The 18,655-nt window shown below is 45.4% G+C and overlaps 1 protein-coding gene across 1 annotated transcript in view; it reads right to left on the bottom strand.

The window, feature by feature from the left end:
* Positions 1-18,655, bottom strand: part of LOC147733269 (sperm-specific sodium:proton exchanger-like) — a 7,973,824-nt gene that overhangs the window by 3,180,068 nt on the left and 4,775,101 nt on the right. Inside the window, exon 15 of the mRNA XM_086956195.1 lies at positions 4,506-4,701. Within this exon, the coding sequence (XP_086812321.1) occupies positions 4,506-4,701 (196 nt within the window). The remainder of the gene's footprint in view (positions 1-4,505; positions 4,702-18,655) is intronic.

Raw genomic sequence — 18,655 nt, forward strand, 5'->3', positions numbered from 1 at the left:
ATATGTGATCCCTGTAACTCTTGGTTTGCAATGAGCATGTTACAATTGTGCTATGTCTTTGTGATGACTTTAAAACCAAATCAAAATAATTTGAAATAAATGATCCCTATTTCCTCCACCTTTCTTACAGGCCTCCCTTATCTTCTTATTTAATCTTACATTAAACTGTATTTTTAGCCCAATACACGGGATCCTTCCGGACCCTGCCACGCTTTGAGTCTTCTGCTGCAAATTCGCTTAAAAAGGCAATTAACATCTCAATCTCCTGTTCCGTTTGCTATTGCGTCAAAGAAGATTGCACTTTCAGTACTTCACTAATTTCATTTTGTATAATACGTTTCATCTTGCCAGTCCATATTAATCTGTACTTATTTAAGTTGTATATTGTTGGATAGTGTTGCCACTGATCTCGTAGTCGAGCGTCCCTTTGCAGTGTAAGAATGAGATTCATGATCACTGCCTGTTAACTATACCACCTACCACTAGGACCTTAACTAAGCCAAAACATTTGGTAGAGATCAGACCATCATCTATTAATGTAGACACTCTTCCATTATCGAAATAGCCCTTATCCGGCTGATCCTCCACATATCTGCCATTCACAATAGGTATATTTAAGCTATAAAGCAACAGACCCTGTTTCCTCTCTCTCCAGTCACCTTGGTGAAGCTCTGAGTACTTGTACGTGTTACCCAGGATATTTTCTTTCTCTATTTGAAGCTCATCCTTTACTGGATTAGATGGGTTTTTAGCCTTGAGATCTCTCATCAACATGATCGAAAACTTTGGGAAATGTAAACTCAATCTATCCATCAGGGCTACAAGCTCTTCCAATTGGTTATCCAGTGTATTATTCAGGTGGAAGTAACTGTTAATTAATATGAAATCTGGGCAGGCGTGTACCTCCCTCTTGTCCTGCTTATCAGGTAATATACCACTCACCAAAACTGTCAGGATATTGGTATATACCTGAAACAATATGCTACCCTCAATCTCATATTTTACACTAATAATTACAGCTGGCCCTCCATGCGGGCCGGCCAAACTTGCCCTTAACTGCACTAGTGCAAAAACGTTTCTAAACACTCATCACCACCACTTGCACTTCCCAGGTGTCCTGCAATACAAGATTCATAGGGGCAGATTTATGAAGGCCTTGCGCCGCCGGTGCGTCATTTTTAACATGGGAAAAAGTGACGCACCGGCGGCGCAAGTCCTTCATAAATCTGCCCCATAGTGTTTTTATCCTCAATTACCACCCTCAAAGATTCTAGATTCCTTTTTATGCCTGTAATGTTCCATGACACCAAATTAGCCGTATATCATCGGGATCTAGAGAACATGAGTATAATAAACACCTTTGTTTTATCATTTAATGTCCCCGCAATCCATTTCCAAGCCTTATCATCTTGCTTTGCTGCTTTTTCTCTCTTTGAGTCACTAATGGTAAATTTAGGAATGTGTGGAGATTCATGGATGCGTGGAAACACCCAAGCTCCATCCATGGTATTCCTCCCTGTCACAGAGAAATGCAAGGCAGCGATTTGTGCTGCCTTGCATTACTCTAGCTTTATCAAGCCAATGCAGAGCCACGCAAGGTGGCTGTGCATGTCTTGATAAATTTCACATAGATTTTGTGTCGCTCTTGTGCCCCCTTGCTTAGTGCACGTATGACGCAAAACCTTGATAAATCTGGCAGACTAGTATTTAAGTGGTATCTGGGAAATGTGATGGTGTGACCAAGTATTTTGAAGAGTAAAGTCCCGCCTGTTATACATGATAAGAATAATGCAAATCACTTCAGTTTCGCAATCTTACATAGGAAATTTACCTTTGGCTTCATACGTCTATATGGTCATGAAACTCTTCAGTCACTTGCAATATTCTTATAATGTATGGCACGGTGTACCGTACAATAGTATGATTCGATATGATTGCCCAGCCTTGGGATTGCACCCGCCTGGTGAAAATGGAGAAATAAGTTAAAACAGATGATAATGTATCAACTCACACGGTCAATGTCTCATCTAGGTTCGTCCTTAAAGTTGGTGTTAATTTACTATGGAAATGAAATTTGGAGATCGTCAAAGTTTTTATAAGGATAACCATTTTGGCATTATATAATGTGATCGGGAAAGTTCGGTTAAGCTTGGCAAAAGTCAATCTGCATTACGGGAGGAGTAGTGCGTCCACCTCCCAGAGCAACGTTTTTCAATAGTCTTGATGGCGGGAAAGGCTAATCAGTAGGCCAATCAGAAGGTATTTAAAAGTGGGAGGGATTATGGGAGGAATAATGACTTTCTGGAATGGAGATGAGGACAGGTGGTTTTAAAATCTGGGGCAGGTATGTGTATAGAAATGATGGAAATAACAGTAACAAAGAGAAAAATAAATAGACGTTGGAAATATGGGAAAATAGGCAATAAATATACTTGAATGCATAAACTAATATCAATCAATCAATCAATCAATCAAGGCATTTATATAGCGCACTACTCACCCGGAGGGTCTCAAGGCCCTAGGGGAGGGGGGTCCGCTACTGCTCGAACAGCCAGGTCTTGAGCTGCTTCCTGAAGGCGAGGTTTAGCAAGGACAGTTTAGCAAGGAGAGTTAATGGAAGGTATATTAGACTTGAGTTAAACTGTTGCAAATTGGAATGGTGTTAAAAAAGCATGAAGGACATGGAGACAGAGGGACAGAGGTGGTTTGAAGAGTGGGATACGCAGTCTGACCGCAAAAATAGAAAGTGAATATTTAATGGTGAGAGAGGGAAGTGGAGAAAGCTTTTGGGAAATGATTTAATTGAAACATCAGTGTGTCATGTTAACGGTGGGAGATTTACAAAATAAAGATAGAGAGCCTTACTGAGGGTAAACACGAATGGGTTGAAATGTAAAGTGCATTATGGCAAACTGAATATTAACTTGTAATTGATTAATCTATCAAGATGTTAAAACATGATCAATACTAATTGGTAATCATTTTATTGTTGTTTACAGTGACCCCTGATGAAGGGCACTTCTTTGCCCGAAATGCATTGTTTTTTTCATTAATTGAATAAACACTGCCTTGAATGAATTTCGGATTTGCCATGTTCTTACAAGAGGTCCAGAGGGGCACAGTCTGAACATTAAAAAACTTGGAAAATGGCGCATGACTTCGTGTGAGGACTAAAATTTCAGATTGAAAAAGAGGAGTAAAATAATGGATAAAACAAGAAAAAATTGGTTTATGAGGAATTAATGATTGCCATTGTGGCATCTTTCCCAGTGTGTTTGGTTGGGGCATAATGACGCCCCACTCCACAGATATGTTGTTGATTCTGGTGTCACTTGGGCAAGGCACTTTAACCAAGCTGCACGCATATCGAACTACCATCGGACAAGCTGGAGAAAAATCAAATGGTGTGCATCCCATCCCTAAAACGATGTATCTTACCCCATACATCATCAATGTTCTGGCTGAAAAGCAAAAAATCCAAGGCAGGGTTGAGGTACTATTCATAACTGAGAAGTCATAAAAAGAATTGTCCTTAACTAGCATGAATACATGCTTTCCTTTACCATCGTATGTAATAACTCATAATGTCAATGGCATTGACGTCTCTTAATTTACATTTGTGAAAAGACCAAAGCACACACTTGCCACTGTCAATAAACCTTTCTCAGTTGAGTTCACTGTCTTCTGCTTGTTTTTCTCAGTTCTATTTTTAAGTGATTGTTTAGACCAGTGGCTCTGAACCTGTGGCCCACAGACACCTGAGGATCCCCAAGGCTTACAGAGCTGGCCCGCGATGGGTTGGAACATTAAATATTAGCATCAAATTAAATGGTATAGATACATAAAGTAGGAAAAGGTAATATTGAAGATTTAAAAAGTTCTGTAAATGTGAAGGAATTTCAAATGGGGGCTATAATTAGGATGTTATCCTTAGCTTGGTTTGTGGGAGCAGAAGAAGTACAGCAAACAGAATGTAATTTGGATTATTGGTGTTCTCAACTGAAGAAATGGTATGAACTGCAACATAAAGAGTATGCATCAAAAGAAAAAAAGGCAAGCTAATATGCTCACATATCACTTCGTCTTTTAAAAATAAATTCAAGTTTTGAAAAGCTCCAACCTTACTATTTAAAATGAAAATGTCTATTTTTGTATATTTTCTTTTGTGAATTAAGTAACATATTTCATAATGTATGTATTTGTTTGATGTAAACTTGTTTCTCTATTTTTGTATATAGTTTTGAGGTTCAAATTTTAAAATGTGATTAGTCAGGGGCCCCTAGTTTTCATTAGTGATTAAGCAGGGGTCCACAGAACTCAAAAAGCTAAGAACTACGGGCTTAGACCTTATATGTGATCTAAATTTAAGATTTCTTCTGCTGTAAGAAGTGCATCAATGCAGGAAAAAACTGAATTTTATTTATTCTCCTTATATTTTTATATGTTTGTATATTTTTAGTAAATACAACACAAGCAATTACATTTAAACTGTGGGTTTTCAATACCTTAATAGATGCCTCAGCTGAGTAGAAAGCCACAAAGAAGTAGTTCATTACTTGTAGTTCGTAGTCATAAATTTTTTTTTCACGTGGTATGAAATACAGTGCAACTGGAAATGTGTTCATTAATATAGATAGATAAATTATGAATTCAAATTCAGTAGTACAGACAATCTTGTAACATACTTTCAGTGCTTTGATCCTGCAAAGAAAAATGGTGAAAAGGCTATTATTTACGAAGTATATAGGGCAAATTATTTAAAATAATTGTTGTGCAAAGAGACAGGTCCCCAAAAAGGACTATGCGAATAATTCAGATGTTTCTCGTAGACAAACATATTTTATTCTTGGGCTCTTATCTTGGCTTAGTTTTCAGTTCTCTAAATCTTTGGGAAAATTCAATAATCAATTTTCAATTTTCATGAATATCCTGTCAGGACAAAGCCATATCAGTTGCAAGGGTTACATTCAAACATTGCAAAACCTGTGGAAAAACAGATTTAGTGCATGCATAAACGGTAAGAGACTGGTGCTGCGCCTGCTCTAGTCTAAGAATATGTGCTGCGTGCCACAATCAATGCACATATCAGTGCTGAATGAAGGAGTTATGGGGCAAATTAGCAAGAACCTCATTAAAATTATCGCCGTTTTAGCAGGAGGAAACTGTCGCTAAAACGGCGATAATAGGCTTGCTAATTTGCGTTATAGAATTCCAATAGAAGCCCAGATTAGATGTCCTGCACATCTAACCTGGGCTTCTATGTGCTAGGCATTAGGTGGAATTAATAGATAAAATAAAACTTTATACAAAAGATAGAACTCATTCAAAAGAAATATCTTTCCAGTTGCAAAATAAAGGCACTCCAGTTGTAACAAAGTACAATATCAATGTACTACCGATGAAATTACCTCAATTTAATGACTCCCTATGTAGTCTATTGCATACTAACAAACTGATATTTTTATTTGCCCTCATTAGGAAAATTGGGTAATCAGGTACTCATACTCAAATCATCAGTTACACTCTTGTTTTGTGAAGTAATCAGAAAGTCATTTTCAGATCATCCTCAAGTCTTCAGGAACAATCCCACCTTTTGAAGTAATCAGGTAGTCATTTTCAAGTCATCCTCAAATCATAAAGCCTAGTTTCTAAAGGTTGCTGATGACTTGAGGAGCTTAATGATGTCTGATGATTTGAAAATTACTTCTGTAGTAGTTGGATGATCATTCCAATTCTCTGGGATGGCTTCTAAAGTAATCCTGTTAGACCTGGGTCCTCCATGGATTCACTGCCTCACTCACCTCGGCCATCGCGTCTCTCCCATCTCTCCTACACCAATTCCCAACCTGCCAGACGTACTTGATTTAAAACCTGCACATTTATTCATTTTTATCTCAAAAAGACACAAAGAGAATAAAAGTATAATTCCTCCGGTTTAGCTCCTTTGTCTCAGCTTCAAATTTCCATCATTTTCAGCTCCAGGTGGAACAAGGCCAGCGAGCTGTCGGCTAGCCAGTGCTGCTTGTTTGGACACCAATTGCTGTGACTGATTGGCTGAAACAGCCTGGGAGGGGGACACAGGGCTACAAGGTTGGTTGCAGTATAACCCTTATCCAGTTTATTTTAATAACACATGAGAGTAACAAGAAGACGGTAAAACTAATTTATTCAAATGTAGCGAAAATCTGAACTTATCATTGAAAAGGATAATAGAAGAATGTCTGGAAATGGGAAGATCTGACTTTAGAAGGGGCAAGGGTGTATTGTAATGTTCAATGGTGCTGCGGATGCTTACAATTCTTATAAAATAAGGGGGGATGTGGCAAAACGGCCCGGTTCTAGGATTCCAGTCACAGATCAACATTCTGTGGTTTTGGGCAAATTACCTAATCGCGCCGTGTCTACAAAAATGAAAGTGGTCATGAGTTACCAGTGCTTTTGTAAATCCCTCAAACTTCGGGTTGACTTGGTGATATACAAAACTGGGAAAAAAAATATATTGAATTTATACACAACTGTTCTGTTCTCTTTATGAAAGTCAATTATTCCCCACCATGTGTCTCATGTGCAGCTGTGGGCTCGGCTGGACAGTGTCTGGAGTCTAATCTCTGGCTCACCTGAGTTTCTAACAGGTCTTTAAAGACCATTTGCATATTTGCATACCTTTGTAAACTGGTTACAGAGGCTTCATTTTTTATTCAGGTTACAGTGCCCCCTGGAACTCTGACTATACCTTACATTTGTATTTTAGATTTACTGCCATAGCGTGAGAATGCATTTCATCAAAACGAATATAAAGTAGCGTTATAAGTTTGCTGTCCGGTTCGCAACTTCAGCACCAAGGTTTATTGCAAATGTTGATCTTAAGAATTACTAAGTGGTATGATAACGAGCTTTCCATACCGTTTTTGAATTTCATTGTAGAGCGGGGCCTCATCACCTGAGCGAGCGCCAGGAGAGGTGAGGTCTTTCCCCAAGAATCTTTGGGTAAGTTGATATTTATACATTGACAGTAAAAATACTCTGGCTATTCTATGTATATATGCTGTAGTGTTTTCTTTTATGTTTGTGTTTATCTGTGGTGTGTACATACTTATGTGCTGACCTTACAGGAAGGAAATTACTTGCCAAGGAAAAATTCACCTACACGTCGGAAGTTGCCACATGGTAGGAAAAATCCATATATGATTTATCATACTTTTTTGCAGTAGTGTAAACAACTATGTCCTGAAGAAAGCCTCTGGTCCACTCTTTGACCTTGTATGGCTGAAACATGACGACCTCTTCCATCATTTGATAGTTAAAATTTTTTCAATACTATCTGCACACTGTTTTTAGTTTTGGCATTATAATGACCCTGTAATAAAATTTGGCTTTCGGCATTATAATAGCCAATTTTAGCTTTCCTCTTTTTCACTCATCCCAGCACTGCAAATATTTTTCAGCACCACCTTACCACTTTGTCTGGCTTTCCATCACTAGAGGATCAACACTAGGATTATTCTCATGTTTACATCCAGTGAGATACCTAGTAGATACCAGTTTTCTTTCAAAAATCCCAGATGATGATGCTCCGCCATCGGGTGGGCTGATGGGTTTTCCTTCCTTTTGTGTATGAACACTTTCATTTTTTTAATACACTATTTTTCCTGCTATAGCCACACATCACCAGACCAGTAGCACCCATGTATGTTTTGTAATTATAAAGTAGTATTGCCAGCATGACCCTCCCTGGCCCCCTGTCCGGTCTCCACACTCAAACACTACCCTGCATGAACCCCCAGCACAACCCTAAACCATAAAACACTACCCTACACTACACAAACACCACAACACTACCCTAAACCCTAAAACACTACCCCCAGCACAACCCTTCCTCCAACCACCAGTCCAGGTCCTATACTCAATCACTTCCCTGCACGATCCCCCAGCACTACCCTAAACCCTAAAACACTACCCTACACTACACAAACACCACAGTAGTATAATAAATAAGGCATAAAAATAGTATAATAAATAAGGCATGGATCTACCACTCAGCAGGCAGCTTGAATAGAATGTTAATAGTAGTCTGTTTAAAGTCCATTCAAATTGTTTGTATTCACTAAGGGGCCGATTCCGATTTGGGGAAAAACTCTCCGAATAGCCGTTCGGAGCGTTTTTCCCGTACGAATCGTACCCTGCAATGTCCCCCGTACGTACGACGAAGTACGATTTGTACCAGGAGCCGTACTCCGTACGAGTCGTACAGAGACCGTACGACTCTAATCTAGGAACGATTCTCCCTCGGATCCTGCTATACGCGACATCTGTACGGTTCGCAGCTGGTTTTTACGACCCAGCAAGTAGGATAAGTGTCGGGTACGCACCTTATGACCCTTTTTCTACAGGAGCTGAAAACAGCCGTAAAAGCAGAGTTTGTGACAAAACAGGAACGGAACGGCCCCCGGGTATGGTGCGTACCCCCCATGATCACAGAGGTACGCACGTACCCCTGCGATCATGGGGTGTACGCACCGTACCCCTTGCATGATGGGTGTATGAGCCATACCCCATGTACGATGGGTGCACCCATCGTACATGGGGTGCGGCTCATACACCCATCGTACATGGGGTACAGCTCGTATACCCATTGTACATTGGGTATGGCTCATACACCCATCGTACATGGGGTACGGCTCGTACACCCATCGTACATGGGTACGGCTCATACACCCATTATCGCAGGGGTACGCCCCGTACCCCTGCGATCATGGGGTGTACGGACCGTTAGGTGTGTATGTGTTTGTGTGCTTCTCCATACGACTCGCCCTTACCTGACGTGGACCGCACAAATCGCGTCCTCCTACCCCCGTCCGGATCGTACTCGTCGGGTTGTATGGCATGTGTACGAGTCATACGGCATGTGTACGAGTCGTACGGTTCACGGTTTCAGCCTTGCAATATGTACGGATCGCAACGATTCAGACGGATTCCCGGAATACAGATCGTACTATGCGACTCGTATGGACGGGTACGATTCGTACGGAGAGGGCTCCAGATACAAATCGTACGGAAGGTTTTTTTCCCGAATCGGAATCGACCACTAAATGTTCTGCATTGTAAATGAAGACTATGTCATAAGTACTTAGTTCTTCCCCTTAATTTACACAGTTGCATTATTTCTTAAGTCCTTGAGGTATTTTATGACATGCATAAAAAGTGTTCATGATTGGTAAATAGCAATGCTTGTTAACATCCTAGTAATTCTGGTAGTTTGCATGTACCAATGCTTGCTGTTCATGGTGGTTCGTTGTTGTGATTATGAATATTCATGAAGTTAGCATGTGTATCAGGTACGCTAACTGAAGCCAAGCAGCACGTGGAAGTGAGAGCCTATAAAAGGCTTACCGGCAAACAGAAAGACGCTTCGCTTCAGAGTTGCGGCGTCTCTTTAAGTGTTCCAGGACTTGTCTCCCGGTGTCCCTTTAATTCCCTTGTCCTCACGAAGCTTAAGCAGCAGAGAGGGTTCGTCTCGCTTAGCGGTCCGCTCCAGCGAGCCTTCCGCCCTTCGTCCTTCGCCGCAGCCTGACTTCCGTTTTTTCTCGTTGGAGTGCTTTGCAGATTGGACTCATCAAGAAGACTCGGCAATTCCGGTTTCGTCGGAGTATTTTGCAGAACGGACTCAACAAGAAGGCTTGGCTATTCCGGTTTCCTGTTATCTACCAAAGGACAGTAAGACTGTAACGTTTCCCAAATAACAATCCTTGGCAAAAACAACTATCGGACCATGTTGAATAGGATTGAAAGAAAGCACATTTAAAGAGGTTATTTACAGAATAGAAAGAACAATATTACCTGAACAAATCTTTTATTTTCAAATCTGCTTGATTATTGTAAATATCTACAGCATTCAAGAAAAACAACAGCATTGAGGGAAAACCCAGAATACTTCACAAGAAACACTGACAGTCATCTCAAGAAGAGATCATGTGTATAGACTATGGCAACATAGTCTATAATGGGGCCCCTGCCATCATGATCCATCGATTACAACTAGTGCAGAACCAGGCGGCCCGCCTGATCCATGGCCTACCTAAATATCATCGGGTCACTCCACTACTCAAAACACTGCACTGGCTCCCTGTGAGAGAGCGTGCCCTGTTTAAACTCGGCTGCCTCACGTATCAGGCCAGATCGGGCACTGCTCCCGAGTTCATCTGCTCTCTCATTAAGCCATACTGTCCAGGCAGAGAACTTCGCTCGGCCCATTTGGCCCTTCTTACCATCCCTCGCTTCAAAAAGCAGAGGGCGGGCGGAGCGAGATTCGCTGTCCTGGCTCCAACTTTTTGGAATTCGCTTCCGGTTACCCTACGCACCTCACCTTCTTACCTTCTTTTCCGGAAGAATCTTAAAACCTTCCTTTTTACACAAGTCTATCTGACCTAATCTCTTAGCTGCTGCTGTCCACTGTTCGCCACTAGCGCCATGAAACCGCTGGGTATGCGAGCGCTGTACAAATGTTTTTAAATTCAAATTCAAATTTTAGGAGCAAACACGGGCAGTCTGACGTTAGAAGCTGCCAGAACAGGCAACTATAGGTAGTTAGGAGTGCAACATGTTTTATCTATGGTGGGCTGCTGTGAGACCTAAGAGATAAAGGTATAGAGCATTTTCCCCTTAAGAACTATTAGAGTGCTGCACATTGCTGGAGACGCACTGCGGTCCAAAAAAAGGGATTAGGGTCTCGAGTTTTTCCTTTCAGCAGTATTAGCAGGGGGGCAGAGCATGTCTCATTAACTGTTAATGGTTTGCGTCTAATGCATAAACATTGTAAGCACTGCAAACGCTAGTGGGCCATGCGTCCAGGTTCCAGGAAGACTCGTTCACAAACGAGCGAGCACAATTTACTGAGCCATTCGGGCGTTTTTGTAATATAAATGATAGTAACTGGGATGCCAAAAGCTAAACAATTTGGCACTTGCAAACATTGTCGTGTTGCTCTGTTGAGTGTTCAGTACATCAAGGTGCCTGTATTTGTTAACAGAACAGGTTGTCTAGCTCTTCTGGTGTTGGCAACTATGGTACATGACTAACAAAGGAGACTTTATTTAAAGGTATTTTTGTAAAGCATCACGTGTCACCAGTTCTGCCTCGAAATAATTCAAATATGTATTGTCTTATGGCACAGGCGCTATATTTTTCTGCTTGAAACAGATCACAAGGTCAGCTTTTGCATGAGAGGGTCCGTATATGCCTTAAGTGATCTACAGTGAGTGAGTGGCCAGATGTAGTGTTTTGCCCAGGATCTTACAGTCTGATCAAGTGGGGAAGCCACAATTAAAACTCACACCACCTGGTTCTAAAAGCCCAGAGTTAGCCAACGGATCACATTTCCTCCCTCTACTTTGACACTGTGAAAACATCTATGTATCTGTGCCTTAGCAGTATTCCATGGGATTGCAAATACAGTGATCAGATTAGATCACACGCTGTATCATGCATTGCTCATAAACTCATAAAGAATGCAATTTTGAAGGAAGTATTGGAAATAGTTTTACCAGTTGATTCCAATTAATCAGCAGCACTATGTTCCAGACCCTGGCATTCCATGAGCGGTAGTCATCCAAAACCTAACTGAACAAAACTGTACGTCACCCTGTAATACAACAGGTGCTATGCTAAGCACTCTCATTATAAGACTAATTCAACGTTCCTCATGTAATACAAATGGTGCAATGCTAGGCGCTCTCAGTTGAAAGTCTGACGGTAATGCTAATTAATTAGCAGCACTAGGTAGTCATCCAACAAAAATCTTACTGAACCAGTCACACTATAATGCAACTGGTGCTATGGTAAGCACTCATTATAAGCCGAATTTAACGTTCCTCATGTAATATAACTGGTGTAATTCTCAGCGCTCTCAGCTGAAAGTATGATGGTAATACAACGGATGCTATGCTAGGCCTCACTGACGGGTCTGATGTCAATGTTTTGCAGTAACACTTATCAGGGCACCAGAATATTTCGGCAAGGACGGGCAGAGCACTTAATCTCCTGCGCTATGTATGGGAAGTGGTCCCCATGTAGTGCAACGGGTGTTGTGCTACGTGTTGTATTCCAGCTTATGCACGCCTGTGATGTAACAGGCGTGCAGCGTGAGTACCACGTGACCCTGCCGTCTTCGTGACCATCTCATGTAAGACTGTTCCATTATACATTTACTGTGTGTGTTAATCGCTAACTAGAACTTTACAGTCCTATCCAAAGAAAACATCTGATTCAGAGACTGCCCTGTTGTGTTTCTTTTGTTCTTGTTTTTTTTATATTTTAGGAGGAATGTTGTGTTCCAGTTTATGCACGTCTGTGATGTAACAGGCGTGCAGCGTGAGTACCACGTGACCCTGCCAAATAAATAGGGGCTCTGCACGTACGTACGCCAGTTGGGCGAGAGTGCGGAGAGCCAGAAACCTCATTACGTGTCAGTGTCCATTATTTGCTATCGGCCACGTGTTATGCCTAGGCCATCCCAGGTGCCCTGTGAGTGTAGGCCCCCAGCTTATGCCCCAGGTCTCACACGACCCGCAGAACACAACAACTGGCGACAAGGGTGATCACACCCTCGCCGTGTGTTTGGTGAGCCGGCTGTACATCGAGGCGGCCGCGAGCTTGCAGCCCCAACTCGTGGTGCTCATGCCCCGAGGGCCCACACACGGTGCACAGCGGAGTACAATACGCGGAGGTCTGCCGGGACTGCAGGTGAGCCGCAACATGCCCCGCGCCCTACGGGCACTCCTGCCACCCGACAGCTCCCGCTCACCGTGTGCGCCGCTGCGGCGGCCCGAAACAGGCCTTCGGCCCCGCAGGTGTCCCAGCTGATATCCCGACTGTCCCGTGCAGCGCCGCACCTGTGCAGGCAGCCAGTGCATGAAGCGCGCTGCCGGGTAGGAGCCTCGCACCAGCGTGACGAGGCCCGGGCCGCGCCCCTCGCTCATGCGCAGGTCGGGAGAGGCCTTCTAAACCTCACGCATCGCGCGGACATTGCGCAACGCACTGGTGAGAGCATCCGGATTGGCGTAGGAAGTGCAGACTCCCTGAGGCGCTCCAGATACAGGCAGAAATGGGGGAAGTCACGAGCCTAGCTGCACCTAGACCACGTACAGCACGCAAGGGGACCCACAGGCCTGGGAAGATACCTGTCTCAGAGCGGGAAGAGCCAGCACCAAGGCATTAACACAGAGGCAGTGCCGGTCGCCAACCACCAGCACCAAACAAACAATGGTCACAGCCACACTCGTCACACCGGAGACAGCCATCCGGAGAGCCGGCAGGGCCTTACCCAGCACGCTGTGCCCTGTGCCCCCAACAGCTGTGCCATGGCTACGATACCCCCCATTGAGCCCTTCGTGGTGGACGGCTCACCGTCGTCGCTAGCCCATAAATGGAAGGACTGGGTAGACCGACTGTTGATCTTTTTCGAGGCTACCAAAGTTCACAAAGAGCAGAAGAGAGCCATGGTGATCCACTTAGGAGGCAAGAACGTCCACAATATTGCCAAGACTCTGGTTGAGGCCCCGCCAAAGACTCATCACTCACTCATAAACGCCCTGAATGCCTACTTTGAGCCAATGGCTAATCAGGATTATGAGAGGTTTATCTTTAGGCATGCCAGGCAACTGCCAGAGGAGTCACTGGACACGTATCACGCCAGGCTGAAACGTTTGGCATCGACATGTGGGTTCGCGAACGCTGTCGAGGAGATAAGGGGACAAATAATCCAGGGCTGTGCCTCCACCAAGCTAAGGGAACGAATCCTGGAAGAATCAGGGAAGCCCTTAGCCGACATCCTGACTCTGGGTCGCACAAAAGAACTGTCCAAAGCTCGCGCAGCCCACATGGAGGCGGCCCTCCAAGCGCCGGTGAAAGTCGATCCGGTCAACAAGATTCAGGTGAAATCACCGACGAAGTGGAACAAGAAGGCCCCTGGGAACACCGCGGGAGCAACAGGAAAGTCCTGTGGATACTGTGGAGGCTCACCACATGAAGCATCGGAATGCCCAGCCCGAGGGAAGCGGTGTTCAGGATGTGGTTGATTTAATCATTTCAAAAAAGTATGTCGATCAAAGAAGTTTCGCAAGCCACGACAAGTGGTGAATGCCGTACCAGAGAATGACCCAAGCCAGAGTGACATGGACGACGACGAAGAAGAGGAGAGGACAGTGCATAAAGTGCACATGATCGGCACGGCCACTCGATGAGCCAGAAAGCTTCCCCAGTATAGCATCAGAGTGGCGGAGCAAGAACTCATGGCTGTGGTCGACACTGGAGCAACCATCAACCTCATGAGTGCCGCCCTCCATCAGACAATGGATCCGCCGCCAACGCTGAGTCCATCCCCCATCACCGTATTTGCATACGGCCAGGACACCCCTCTTAAGATCAGAGGAAAATTCAAGACAGTGATCAACCATGGGGACAGGACCGTCACCGCCAACATCTTTGTGTCAGAGGATGGGCCGGGCATGCTACCTGGATGCCGGGACGCGGAAGACCTTGGGGTCGTCACATTCCCATTCGGAGTTCACCAAGAATCAGAACAGCAGCTCATAGCGGACTTTTCGGACATCTTCAAGGGCATTGGCAAATTCACGGGCCGTAAAATACACCTCCACATTGACCATGCTGTCCAGCCGGTAGCGCTGAGACATCGCCGCATCGCCTTTCACCTCAGACCCCTTGTGGAAGAAGAACTTAAGAAGTTCGAGGCGGCAGGCATAATAGAAAAGGTGACGGGCCCCACGCCGTGGGTATCTCCCATTGTAGTCACCCGGTAGCCGAAACAACCGGGAGTGGTCCGGATTTGTGTAGACATGCGTCTTCCAAACGCTGCCATCAAAAGGGAGCGCCACATCACGCCCACAATTGATGACCTAATCAGAGAGATGGCGGGAGCATGTTGGTTTTCGAAACTAGACTTGCGGTCTGGATACCACCAACTGGTGCTCGATGATGAGTCACGGAATATAACAACATTCTCGACCCACGTGGGACTCCGGAGGTACACCCAACTCAGTTTCGGTGTGTCCAGCGCAGCAAAGGTGTTCCAGAATGTGATCCAAGAACTGATTGCTGATATACACGGTGTAATCAACGTCAGTGACGATATCATGATTCACGCTCGCACCATACCCGAGCACAACCAGCGGCTGGCACAGGTATTCCAAAAATTTAGAGCAGCTGGTCTCACCCTACACAGGGAAAAATGTGAATTCCTGAGGCAGAAGCTACAATTCTTCAGGTACACATTCTCTGCTGAGGGGGTCAACCCTGATCCCGAGAAGGTAAAGGACGTCAAAGAAGCTGCTCCTCCCACCAAGGTCACCGAAGTCCGCAGCTTCCTGGGAATGGTAAATTATTGCGGGAGGTTCATCCGCGACCTCGCTAATCTCACAATCCCGTTGAGAGAACTCACAAAAGACTCTACGCCCTGGAAGTGGGGTCCGGAGCAAGAAAAGGCGTTCAAGGACATCAAGGCAGCTCTCTCAGACACCAGTACCTTGTCATTGTTTGACCCTCGGAAGATGACCCTGGTGGCCGTTGATGCCGGTCCAGCCGGACTAGGCGCCGTGCTCATGCAAAAACAGCGGGATGGGCCCCGGTTGCATTTGCCAGCAGTTCACTCACAGACACTGAACAACGCTATTCTCAGATTGAAAAAGAGGCAATAGCAATACACTGGTGGTGCCGGCACTTTCATCTATATCTGTACGGAAAGCCATTCACAGTAGCCACAGATCACAAACCATTGGTTGCTCTCTTCTCGGGGACCTCAACGAAGCCCCCGCCTCCCATAGAAAAATGGATGCCACAGCTCCAGGACTACAACTGCCGGGTGGAATACCAACCCGGATCACGAAATCCGGCGGATTACCTCTCACGGCATCCGAGGGCAGCCACGCAGGCGGAAATGGAGGATGCTGCGGACACAGAAGCCTATGTCAGGTGTGTTACGGCCCGATCCTGTTCACAACCACTATCCATGGGTGACATCGCGGAGGCTACTCAGAAGGATGACTGCCTACAACGGGAGCAGAAAGCCCTTCGAAGTGGAAACTGGCACCGGGCCAAGGAAGAGTGGAAAATACTTACACCAGAAGCCCAACGCATCATGGAAAGCTTGCACCATGTGAGCAGAGAACTGAATGAGGATGATACCGGATGTCTGTTACGGGGTCATCGGCTGGTGATACCCTCTGCCCTTACGGATCAGGTGGTGCAACTGGCCCATGTCAACCACCAAGGAATGGTCAAAACAAAGGCAAGGTTGAGGACCAAAGTATGGTTCCCGCTCATGGATAACCTAGTTGAAAACACAGTGAGATCATGCGCCGCCTGCTAAGTCACAGGAGATGTCCCGCGAGAAGCACCTGTTATAGTCGAGCCTCGACCCCAACAACCGTGGGAGCGTGTCAGTATGGACTTTGGCAGTCTCCCCGATGGGCGACACACCATGGTTGTGATCGATGACCACTCAAAGTACCCCGAAGTAGAGATAATATCTACCCTCAGCGCCACTGAAGTAATACCCAAACTGGAGAAAATCCTAGCGGCCCATGGAGTGATGCGTGAGTTAAGAACGGACAATGGCCCTCCATTCCAAGGCCAGGAATTAGCCAGCTACCTGAGCCCTCTAGGAATCCGGCACCGCCGTGTGACTCCTCGATGGCCACAAGTCAATGGGGAAGCTGAGCATTTCATGCGGACCATCAACAAGGTAATCCGGATCGCGCACAATAAAGGACAGTCACTGGAAATGGCGATATTTACATTTTTGCGCAGCTACCGACAGACACCCCACACCACTACAGGGGTAGCTCCAGCCCATGTCCTAATGGGACAGGTAGTGGCAGATTCCATTCCCCATCACCCTCAGTGGTCACCAGCCTCAGCCAACGAAAGTAAAATTGAAGCGAAGCGACAAAAGTCATATGCCCAGACAAGCCGGCGGAGGAGAGCTGCCATGACCCGGATTGAACGAGGTGACCTAGTGTTGCTGAAAAACAAAATAACCAGCGGAAAGTTCAGGCTGACATATGAAAAGAAACCATGGAGGGTCATCAGTGTGAAGGGCACTCGCATTATCTCTCATGCAATCCTCATCCACAGAATGCGCGAAATTGGTGTGTCGGATACCGCTCTGAAATGGATATCTTCATTTCTGTCTAACAGATCACAAACAGTCTCACTTGGCCCCTTTCTCTCCAGCGAAAGAACCATTCTATCAGGTGTGCCCCAGGGGTCCATTCTGAGCCCACTTTTCTTCAATATTTACATGGCCCCCCTGCTTACCCTGATTGAATCTCATGGCATCCTTGTAACATCTTACGCTGACGACACTCAACTTGTCGTCACCCTTGACAAAAAACTCCCTGATGCCGCTCTTAGATTCCAGAATTGCCTTTCCCAAGTCTTTGCATGGCTCAATAATAATCACCTCAAGTGCAACAGCGCCAAAACTGAGATTAAACCCTTAGGCAAAGACACCCTTTTTTCTCCAAAAGATTGGTGGCCCCAACACTCTGAGGCACCTCCCAGTGCAGTCTCATCGGCCCGCAATCTGGGTGTCCAATTCGACTCGTCCCTCAGTTTTGACGACCATGCGCGCATTACTGCAGGGTGCTGCTTTAACCTCATTAGACAGCTAAAGAAATTCTTCGACTTTCTCCCTATTTCCGCCAGGAAATCAGTGGCCGTGGCTCTGATCCTGTCCAGACTCGATTATTGCAATGGTCTCCTGGCAGGTATAAAAAAGTCCACCCTTAAGAAGCTACAGAGCGTCCAGCACGCGGCGGCCAGGCTCGTTCTCGGACTTCCGAGAAGGTCCTCGGCCTCGGCGGCCCTCAACACCCTCCATTGGCTGTCCCTCCACAAAAGGATCCTTTTTAAACTCCTTGTTACTGTCTTTAAGGCCACTAAGAACACAGGCCCCTCCTATCTTCTCAAGCGCTTCCCTCAGTACACTCCATCGCGCTGCCTGAGGTCATCAGGAGCTAATCTGGTTACCATACCCAGGTTTAAGCTCAAAACGAAAGGTGGAAAAACCTTTTCACTCCTGGCGGCTAAGGCTTGGAATGGCCTTCCCTCTAACCTCAGGCACGCCCCTTCAGAAACCCTTTTCAGAAAACTTCTGAAGACTTGGATCTTCCTTCGACCCGACTCTTTGGTCCTCGCAGCCATATGATTCCCATTTCCATCAAGTTGGGTTCTTCTGATTGCTCAGCGCCAAGATGCTCCTTCCGGAGCGATAGTCGCGCTATATAAAAATGAATAAATATCAAATTATTGCCGCCAGAGGTCGAGAAGTAGTAACCCAGAATGTGTCCCACTTTAAATTGTTTCACCCAGAAGCAGAGACAGTCATTCGCCCGAAATCTCCCGCCTCTTGAGTAGGCGCGAGTCCAGCAGCTGTTGACTTGCCCGAATCTCGGAATGGACATCTGAGAGATTTCTCTCCTGAAGTGACAAGTGAAGGCTCAGGTGACGCAGCGAGCTCCAGCATGGAACAAGGGGAGCCCGAGTGTGATCCTGCTGGTCCGTGTCCAGCACCCCCAGGCGGGGATGAGGTCCCCAAGACTCTGGGGACCTCTAACTACAGACTGAGTAGTAATCCAGCACC

The sequence above is a fragment of the Lissotriton vulgaris genome, chromosome 2_1 (assembly GCF_964263255.1).
Source record: "Lissotriton vulgaris chromosome 2_1, aLisVul1.2, whole genome shotgun sequence".
Lineage (NCBI taxonomy): Eukaryota > Metazoa > Chordata > Amphibia > Caudata > Salamandridae > Lissotriton > Lissotriton vulgaris.